Source organism: Stigmatopora argus, chromosome 6 (assembly GCF_051989625.1).
Source record: "Stigmatopora argus isolate UIUO_Sarg chromosome 6, RoL_Sarg_1.0, whole genome shotgun sequence".
NCBI lineage: Eukaryota > Metazoa > Chordata > Actinopteri > Syngnathiformes > Syngnathidae > Stigmatopora > Stigmatopora argus.
The window spans coordinates 8,469,643-8,480,200 of NC_135392.1; the positions used below are offsets into that span (position 1 = coordinate 8,469,643).

A 10,558-nucleotide genomic window follows, 5' to 3' on the forward strand; every position below is an offset into this window, starting at 1 on the left:
ATTTAGGTTTGTATACTTTTAAGGACCAATAATGTGGAAAAAAATAAGCAAAATGTGGGGGAATAATGAAACCGCGCGTGCTCTTCATAGTGTATCCGTGACGTTCTTTTACGCATGTCAACCCTAGATGTACGTCAACGATCCTACCATATTGGATGTGGATAAAGCAGTGATTGTAAACGTAAACCACTGGATAAATGTAAGCTGGTGCATTATCACCTGGCTACTACTTATAAACTGTTGCAATACAGGGTAGCAGAATGAAAAAACATATATTTTCTGTTTTTAAACTGTTATGCACTCACATTTATATTTTGACAGCGCGCATCAGCTCTCTAGTGCCGTGTGTGGACCTATACGTAGCTCTAGAAAATGGGTTCCATGGGTTTGTTTTGAAATTACTAACCGGAAGCTACTTTATACCTCACAATTATGACAATGACCTTTACTAGTGTGCACCATTAGCTGCTGAAGATCATAATCACCACCGTTTAACCATTTAAAAGGCTAGGATGTACCTGCTTCTTTTATAGTGAACAGATCTACGGTGAATTTTATTATGTGTCTAGCTTTTGCTTCGCTAGACAATTTATCCTCAGCATGAACGGACAGTGGCAAGCGATGACTCCCGGGGGGAAGAGCCGACATCCTGTGCTATTCCTTTTGACGCTCGCCATCTTTCTGCTAGTTTTTACTGATCGTTTGGTAGGAACATCCACAGGATATGATCCATATAAAGTCCTCGGTGTCAGTAGGAGTGCTAGCCAGGCAGAAGTTAAAAAGGCATATAAGAACCTCGCCAGAGAATGGTGAGTTGGGTGGGTGGAATAAATGGTAGCTCACCGTGTATGAATGCCACAACCCATTTTAACCCGGTCTTCTCGTTTCCTATTTCGCCTCTATTTCTATTTTTCAGGCATCCGGATAAAAATAAAGATCCCGATGCTGAAAATATGTTCATCAAGGTTTCAAAGTCATATGAGGTCTGTATATTTTAGAATTGGAACATTCATTGCCTTATTTTTTTGGATTGGATTGGATTGGATAACTTTATTCATCCCGTATTCGGGAAATTTCATTGTGACAGTAGCAAGAGGGTGAGAATGCAGATACAGGAAAAGGCATAGTGACCCAGGGGTGTCAAACCGGTCCTCAAAGGGCCGCAGTGGGTGCAGGTTTTCATTCCAACTCAACAAGAGGATACCTTTTGCAAGTGTAATCGGTTAATTAAAGTCAGGTGCTCCTTATTTTAGAACACACCTGATTGGTTAAAATGTCGGCAATGGATCGGTTGGAACAAAGACCAGGACCAACTGCGGCCCTCGACGGAATCGGTTTGACACGTGAGTTAGACAGTACAGTCGCAAAGGCTGCAGAACAACAAGGCAAAAGCACAAAGTATAAAGCAAATAAAAGTAAATGGGATCATTAACAATCACCAAATCAAATCATTAAGACAGAAAAGCAGCAAAAACACAATGAGCAAGAGCGGATGGAGCTACCGTCATCGGCTGCCACTTGAACGGCGCCATCTTGGTTGCGGTAGCAAAAACGGATACAGACTCTAAAAGACGTTAAGTTGGACAAAAACTGGAACCGCACACAGGAAGTCTTCCACAAGTTGGGGAACTTCTGCAGACTGTGACCGAGGTAGAGAAAATGCAGATTTACTCTTCCAAGCTTATCCAACAGTAGCAGAGTAGAGCCGCTCGACTATGTTTCCGGCCTGGTAAGAGCCGACAGCTCTTCCATCTTATCCCATGATGGAATGGTTGGTCAGCTCCGAATTTCCAGTGGCATTTAGGTGTTGCTCCTGCTGCGTATTGTAACAGCTACTCGCATGTGTATGACAACGTACACATGGCTGAATGGTTCCAAAAAAGAAGTAGCAGAAAGAAGCCAGGCTATCAGAACAAGGAAAGTTGTGAAAACATTAAAGTATAAAGTACAAAGTAAAGTAAAAATGTTAAGAAATATTAAAATGTAATTAAAAAAAGATAGAAGGGCTGTAAAACACGAAAAACCAATAAGAGTGGACAGAGCTACTGCCACTGGCTGGCGCGTGAACGGCGCCATCGTCGAAATTGTTTTGCTTTGATTCTTGATTTATTTTGCATCAAGAACACTTTAGCCTAACATCAGATACAAATAAACAGTCCATGAAAAATAAAACAAAAACTGTTGGGAAATGTGAAATTATTGCTTCCAAAATTGTGGAAGAACAGAACAGTCATTAAACAAAATCTTGTCCTTTTCCACATTCTCTAGGCTGTCATTTAGGAGGAAAAGTGTCTCAAAACTTTTGGCTGCTCCGTGTCTGGGGAAAGAAAAATACTTTTTGTGTGTGTTTTTTATTCCACAAAGGGAGTAGATAACGAATCATATGTTACTGTATTGTGCACAGATTTTATCTAACGAAGAGCGAAGGGCCAACTTTGACCGCTATGGGCAGGTCGAGGAAGGCCAGTCACAGCATCAGCATTTCCGCAGCTTCCAAAATGGCTTCTACTTTGATGAGTCTTCCTTCTATTTCACCAGGTATGAAATATCTCCATTCTTTAATATGGATCAACGTTTTGTCTTTTTTGACTTTTTGAAGTTGAAAATATGATGAACTGTATAAAAATGGAATTTAGGATTACCCCATCCGATCACGTGATTGGAAATTGGAATCACAAAAAGTATGAGATTGGGACAATGCTATTAAAATATATATCCACGGAAACAGCAACTTTGACTTTAAGACTATAATTATTTGAAGTGTGTTTAAAGTTTTGTATCTGGTGCTCACAATCAATCTCATCGCTCTCTCCCCAAGGTCAAGGGACTTTGCAGACAGCAAGTACTTACTTCACCACGTCCAGTTTAACAGCGATGTGCTCCCAGATAGCCATAAGAAGCCATACCTCATTAAAGTGACTTCCGAGTGGTGTTTTGCGTGTATCCGTGTGGAGCCTGTGTGGAAGGAGATTGTGCAGGAACTCGAGCCACTTGGTAAGCTGATGCTCTGGTGAAAATGTTTTACCCATCAACAAGAGTTAGATATTCTCGCACAAATTGACATCCACTGGAATTCATTGAATGGATAAAGGGAAATTTTGCATTGTAACATTTCCATATCCATCCATTTTCCATACTACTTATCACACGGGTGTGCCAGAGCCTATTCCAGCTGATTTTGGGATCGAGGCGGACCTTTAATAATAATTTGATCTACTATGTCAGAAGAAAATGAGTAAATTTGCCATTTTCCACTAGGTTTTGGTATTGGCATTGTGGACCTCGGTTATGAGCCTCGTCTGGCCAACCAGTTGGGGGTTCACCGTGCTCCCTCCTTCATCGGACTGTTGAACGGAAGAGTGACCGTTTTCCATCAGGCCATCGGTCGAGAACACCTGCGACGGTTCATGGAGGACCTTCTTTCCCAAAATCTGGTGGAAAAGGTAAATAAAAAAATCAGCCCACCAGAAAACTTGGAACTTATTTCCTTTAGGAACAATGCAAAGGCTAGATAATTTATTTTTTATTTCACTAGGTCACCGATGACAACTACCAGCAATTTCTGGACGACTGGCACGTTGGAAATAAGCCCAGTGTTCTCTTGTTTGACCAAGACTCCAACGTTCCCATTGTCTTCAGGGTGAGGCTTGTTTTCAAGTTTGTGTTTCACAATATTTCATGCAGGATTTTCGTCCAAATCAAAGTCTTAATCTTTTTGCCCTCTGTAGTTAACAGCTTTTGCCTTCAGAGACTATGTTCACTTTGGCTATGTGGATCAGGGCAACACACACAATATTCAGCTTCTTCGCCAGTTCAACATAAATTCATATGCCCCCTCCATGCTGCTTTTTAAAGAGGATACCAGCAGACCAGTGGACATCATCCAGGTACTTTCCCTAGACAAAGAGGACCCTGTTGCATGAACAAAGACAAGTTAGACTCAGTTCTTATGTTGTCCCACCTGTTTGATGGGAGTTTTGGCATAGATTGCCAATTCATTTTGCAAGTAGAGGTAAAACGGTATCTGTTTTATGAGTTCAGTATAATGTTAACCTAACGACTCAACCTCTCCGAACTTTTTTTCCTCCTTTCTCTTGTAGGCTAAGGGAATGAAGCGGCAGGTCATGGACGAGTTTGTCTCCAACAACAAATTCCTACAAGTTCCCCGACTTGTCAACCAGCAACTCTTTGATGAGCTGTGTCCTATCAAGCAGTTTCACAGGCGGAGGAAGTAAGGCGTCAAAAATCTCATGGCATTTTTGCTTTTCCTCCCCTAAAATTAAAAAGCATTTTCCACTCCAACCAATACTTTAGAATATGAATGATACCAAATCTTTACCTGTTTTACAGGTATTGCGTGCTGCTGATTACCAGTGAGGACCAAGCTTTTCTTCCTCGAAATAAGGCCTTCCTGGATTTTGCCACATTTAACAGGAAAGATGTGCTGCGGTTTGCGTACGTCTACCAGCGTCAGCAGCAACCTCTCTGCCAGGCTTTGCTTCCCAACCAGGCTGTAGTCTCCCCCCAAGTCAGTGGCAATGTACACATATATCCTCACCCAACAGCTCTTGATGAGTTCTTCTTTTACTATGTAAAGAAAAGTGTAGCATTCAATTTCAATGTATTGTCCTATACCAGGTGGTTATTCTGGAGAGGCGTAGCCAAGCTGGCAAGGTGATGTACCGCTCTGTGATTGGTGGGTGGAATGGCAGTGAAGAAGACAAATATCGTCTCCTTGAGCATCTGGAGCTCGTTCAGAAGGACCCTACCTATCTGACGTCGGATGCCACACTTCCAGAACTCAACAATGAGTTGGCCCCTGTAAGATACAGCTCAAACCAACGTGGACCAGAAACCTTTTTCCCCTAGTTTGACTTTTTTATTCTCTGTTTAGAATTTCTTAATCCAGTGGATGAATTACGCTCAAGATTACATCCATCAAATTTATGATGACGTGCTCTATTCAAACTGGTAAGACTCAATTCATCATTTTTTTTAATCTACTTTTTAATGAGAAACAGACAAGAGGCAACATCAGGACCGGTAGGGAGTGTTGGATGGTCCCCTAAAAATGTTTGGCCTATTATTGTTATTTTCAACTGTAACGATGATCTCAAAACATTTGACTACCCAGGCTAATCTTACCTCCTGCCCACATCCCACCATTCAACCAGTATTTTTCCCCCCAATTAAAAAAAAAAAAAGACTCTTTCCTACTATATATACTCACATACAGTACTCTGCAGCGTTTTTATAATGAAACTAACGGCTACTGCTACATAAGCTTATTAACTTTTCATTATCAAGGACACAACTTTAATGCTGTTATGTAGCTATGTTCCAGTAAGTTTTGATCTAACTTCTTTCAAGGCGAGAGATGATGCCCATCCTATCATTGATCTTCTCAGCGCTATTCATTCTTTTTGGGACGGTTGTCATCCAGGCCTTCAGGTGATGGAATAAGGATTCTCTTATATATAATCTACCATTTATGTAAAGCAGAACATAGTATGTTAATTTGGAGCGTTCACTTTTCGGTTTATTTTTTTTCTTTTTCAGTGAACCAGGTGAGACCAAGCCACGGAAAACGGCACCAAAGGAGCAACCTCAAACTGATAATGGTGCATCAGATCGATCCACTACCTTTAGGTAACTGGTTACATCGATTAAGCACTAGGTGGACACGATGTCTTTGGAAGCTGTGGTCTATAGTTTCTGTTTTTTTTCCTAACGAATGCCTTAACAGTTTGTCGTAAAACACATGTATTCCTCTTGTCATTGGTCCTTGCAGCCGTCCCCCCAAGAAGGATTTTGTGGAGGTCACCGAGCTGACAGACATCACATACACCAGCAATTTAGTAAAGCTGCGCCCGGGTCATATCAACGTTGTACTCGTGCTAACGAACACCTCTAAGAATGCTTTGCTGCGTAAATTTGCCAAAGAAGTCTTTTCTTTCTCTGGGTAAGTTTCAGGATATATTTTGTGCATTTCCGGAATGATGAACATTGTTGACAAGTATTTCATTATGTTTTTGTATCATTCTATTGAATTCACTGTTGATGTGTTGATGCAGGACTCATACTATCCACTTCTCCTTCCTTAACACTGACAAACACCGCCACTGGATGCCCTTACTTTTGCGCTCATGCTCAGGCTCATCACCCTTTGGAAGTCATTCAGATGAGGATGAGGACACCTCAGACTATTCTGGCCACGTCTTGGCCCTGAATGGTTTCAAGAAATACCTCTGCCATTTTAGACCCGTCTTCACCGGGGACGATCTAACTGACGTGTCATACGTCGCGACATCATTGATCTCTTCCGGGAGCAGGAGAGAGTCCCGATCTAGGTCTCGGTCTAGTTCAGACTCTCGATCCCGATCCCATTCCAGGGAGAATAGAGCTAGATCCAATAGGGGCTCAAATAGGGCCACAAGCATAGAAGTACACCACAAACTTGATCGCCTGGGACTTTGGATGGAAAGGCTTATGGAGGGTACTCTGCCGAGATGGCACGTCCCATCTTGGCCGTCTCTCCAAGCCGCTGAAAACATCCCCACGGGGAGCTGAGGGTCGACAAAATCAAGGTAGTACTACCTCCCGAGTGCTCTCGCTTTTGTTTTACGTTACTTAAAGTCTGCTGTTTGTGAAATTAATTATCAAAGGTTTCTTTGGGCCTGTGCAGAGCTGGCGCTGTCTTCATTTGCTCGTTTCCAACATTTGGAATGCTTTTCATGTATATGTATATATGCTATATATTTAGCCTAATGTAAAGTTGATGCTCTTTTTTTATTTTTATTTTATTTTAAGGCACACCGGGCACTGGAAGTGAATTGTCCAATAACTAAAAAGTACACTGACCAAACACTTTATTAAATGAATGAACTAAGGTGCACTAGTAGATCAAGTACATGTTACTAGAGAGGGAAAAATATTGAAATGTGCTTTGTACTGGTATAACTGGTCATGTAAAACACTGCAAGTTAATGTCTTTTTCTTCACTAGTTGTGCACCAATCTCAATTAGTGTGGTTTTGCCTCCCTAGTAATTTACTAGTCGTCGTATCACTGGACAGAAATGAAACGGTTTTATTCCTCATATGCATTGAATATTTTTACATTGTACTTTAACGTTTATTCACAGTTTTAGCATTAATGTTGGATTAGAAAATCAGAAGATTAAAAAAAAAAAAAACGAAACACAAACCAGAGCCAGACACTGCTTATGAAGAATAATAGACCAGTTGACATGTTGAGCCCTGAATATTAAAACATCAATATTTTTGCTTCATTTAAAATGCATGAAATAAGGAGCCCAGCTACAAAAAAACATTAGGTGAGCTTGTACTGACTGACACCTTATAGTTTCACCAACTAATGCTTTAACAAGAGTTTGCTGCCAAAAAAATGTTAATCTTTTAAGGGATAAGTGTTAGAAAATGTTTATTTATTAAATTATTTGCATATTGTTTATATATGTCATTTTCTTTCATTTAACCAATAAATCTTTTTTTAATGTACAAGACTATTCATTCTTCTAGATCTGATTAATGCAATAATAGATTAAGCACTTAAAACAGGGGCTTATTGTTTGCCTTAAATATATAATTTACAATAAAATAAAAGGACCTATGCAGTTTAGTTTACAGTAGATTGTAGTTTCAGTACTCATTGGGGATGTCCAGTACTTTTTTCATGTCCAGATCTTCAGGACCAAATGAGGCTGGCAGCAGTTGGTTGACACTCATCTTCGTGTACGATCCATCAGGCTTTGACAGATAAACGTCCCAGCTGGGTCCAAACTAGTAAACAAAATACATAAAATTTGTCTATGTGCTATATTATTCATGATGCAATTTGTTATAATCCACAATGGAACGCCTACCTCCACAAACTAAATACACCATATATCCAGTACTGTACAGCTGAAATTCTTAAATTAGATGGATCCAGTCAGGGAGGTTTTGGTTGTATAAATGTAGAAATGATCTAAGTATATTACTATTACCCTACAATAAAATTACACAACCAGCCTATTAGATGACATGACTTGTTTTCGCTTCTGTACATGAAGAATAATGATAGATATTTCACATTTTCTTTCTAACACATTGTTAAATTTCTTTCCCACTGTCAGAAAACTTAGCATTATTATAAAAATGTGTTGTTTTTACCTCTCTCATGAACTGCCTGCACCCACCACATGGCGAGATGAACTGGTCACTCAAGTCACTATAGAAACATTAAAAATAAAACAAAAATAAGCCATCAGGTTACCATTTTTTGGGATATACAATAGTTTTGCCCCATGAAGTGGTCGCCCATTATAAGAGCAGACATTCTTGAACTTGATTTGTTTGTCAACTGGATGTGTTTAGCTTCAGGGAAAACAAACAATTTATAAAAGCGAGTGATGTTTTTAAACAAAGTAGTGATTGGTGCTTGTGTGATCAACCCCCCTTTCAAATAGTAATAGATTTTTGTCAACCTTACCTAGCAATTGCAATGGCCTTGAATGTACTGTAACCTTCAGAAACTGCTTTGGAAATGGCATTCCTCTCAGCACATACACCCAAATTGTAGCATGCATTCTCCACGTTGCAACCTGCATGAAACCAAAGCACATGGATCATTAATTTTGCTGTTGTAATCTTCTGGTCAATCGTAGAAGGAAATGTCTTTGTTTTCGGATGGAATCCTAGTTTTGCCGCTACAAAAATTCACAAAATAGATATAAAAACACCATAGTCTTTCAAACTATTTCCAAAATTGTAAATTTGTTCAGTTTTAAACACTAATAATAACACAGAGATGGGGAACTGATCATTAGCATCAGGTTCTAAAATGGAAATTTGATTTTCACCATACTTGAACAAACTATAATGTTTCTGCTAGTGGCAATTCTGTTCTTTGTGTGATCTTTTCTTGTGGTTTTTGTATGTTTGTTTTAGAGCATTTTAGTTTCACACTGTTAGACAACTGCCCCAACACCCACTTCTTAATTTTATTATTTTTTTTTATTTTAACCTTTTTGGTCCTTTTTCCATTATTTGCAGCATTGCAGTGCAAAATTTTATATCCTGGTATTATATATGGTCTCTGGTCTGATGTGTGGGCCAAAGAAGGTAATTCAACCTGTAGCTGTGTTTGAGCCTCTGCACTTTCGCCTCTTTCGCCTCCCCCATCAAACCCCCACCTCAACGTTTTGTCCAGCACACAACACACGAATAGTCAAAAGCACAGCCCTATAACACAAACAGAACTGTTGATAATGATTGATCCATGGCTGACTGGCTGGCCTTATGTGACAAAGTCATGGTGGTTCACTGAAATGTTTAGTCATGTATATAGTATATATATAAAGATGTATATATACTATATATATAAAGATGTGTGTATATATATATATATATCTATATATATATATATATATATATATATATATATATATATCAGGACTAAAATACTTATGACTACGCCTGTAATTGATGTGTATGATTGTATACCCAAATGTTCTCTCTCTTTTCAGGGAGTCTTGTTATCTCACGTAATAACTAAACTGTAATGAAAAACACATTGCTCAATGTTCTGTTCTGCTTTGTTTGGTGACCTCCTACCACCTAACACCTAATGCCTCCCCTCCACCACCACCACACCATCCCTGGAAAACAGTCCCATGGAAGGCTAGTTATTTATTACAGTAGCGCATGTCTATCTATTTATGGCCTTTTTTGCTTCCACATTCGGTCCATTTCCAAATCTGAAATTATTTATTGCCCCTCATAAAGGTTATCTATTTTTATTTATTGTTTTACTGCTTTTCTTTGCAAAATCACATGGCTTTGCAACCTCTATGATTATATAATAATGACAATTCCACCAAACGATACCTACATCTTCCAAGTAATAGATAAATATCGGCAACAAATTTAATCATAACCGGACATTTAATCATGCTTTAATCATGTACAATACCTGTGAACACGCAGTTGTCAACAGTCAAAAGAGCTGCTCCAACTCTAAATTTGCTGTAAGGGCAGTATGCTTGTTTCTTTGCCTCCTGAGAGTGGTTGATCAGCTTTTTCACGGTTTCCTTGGATAAACATCTCGAGCCCATGTCCTCAATGTGCAACATCGTTCCAGTATATTTGACTTGGTCCATTCTCAATCTCCTCTTGTCAGTGTGAGGGAGTTTGTCTATAATGGTTGTTTTGTGGCCTGGCTTTAAATGTGAATGAAACCTTGGCACGTGGCAATGGGGAGAGGGATGGTCACAGCCAATCACCTGTTGGGATGTCAGTCCTCCATGAGCAACATGTTTAAGGACTGTTGCTGATTAAACCCGATGTTTGCATGCACCATATGAAAAACAATTTTAGAGTGACCGAATTGAGATAGTGGACATATAGTTTTGTTTCTTACCCAGCAAGTCTTTCCCTGCCCACATAGAGAGATTGCCAATTATTTTGTGACACAGCTTTATCAAATGAAGTCCAGCGTAAACCATACTTTTTAATTTAAGTATAATAAAGCTATGTGAGTAACATTTAATATCTGCT

At 39.4% G+C, this 10,558-nt stretch overlaps 2 protein-coding genes across 3 annotated transcripts; one reads left to right on the forward strand and one right to left on the reverse strand.

Annotated features, from left to right (window-relative positions):
• The first annotated feature begins 375 nt into the window (after positions 1–375).
• LOC144075987 (dnaJ homolog subfamily C member 16-like) lies at positions 376–7,537 on the forward strand. 2 transcript variants are annotated; one of them, XM_077603481.1, is made up of 15 exons: positions 376–809; positions 917–983; positions 2,405–2,538; positions 2,819–2,994; positions 3,259–3,443; positions 3,536–3,640; positions 3,729–3,887; positions 4,101–4,231; positions 4,351–4,540; positions 4,639–4,821; positions 4,895–4,971; positions 5,371–5,451; positions 5,560–5,649; positions 5,792–5,962; positions 6,075–7,537. In XM_077603481.1, the coding sequence occupies exons 1-15, from the start codon at positions 601–603 to the stop codon at positions 6,568–6,570; spliced, it is 2,454 nt and encodes an 817-aa protein (XP_077459607.1). In that variant the 5' UTR covers positions 376–600; the 3' UTR covers positions 6,571–7,537. The 2 variants fall into 2 exon arrangements, with proteins under 2 accessions (XP_077459607.1, XP_077459608.1); XM_077603482.1 differs by having other exon boundaries at positions 380–809; positions 4,351–4,528; positions 6,075–7,536.
• Positions 7,065–10,209, reverse strand: cdab (cytidine deaminase b). The gene is made up of 4 exons (XM_077603483.1): positions 9,975–10,209; positions 8,493–8,604; positions 8,174–8,231; positions 7,065–7,801 (listed from the first exon to the last, which is right to left on the reverse strand). Exons 1-4 carry the CDS (start codon positions 10,159–10,161, stop codon positions 7,661–7,663), a joined length of 498 nt encoding a protein of 165 aa, XP_077459609.1. The 5' UTR covers positions 10,162–10,209; the 3' UTR covers positions 7,065–7,660.
• Positions 10,210–10,558: the final 349 nt, after the last annotated feature.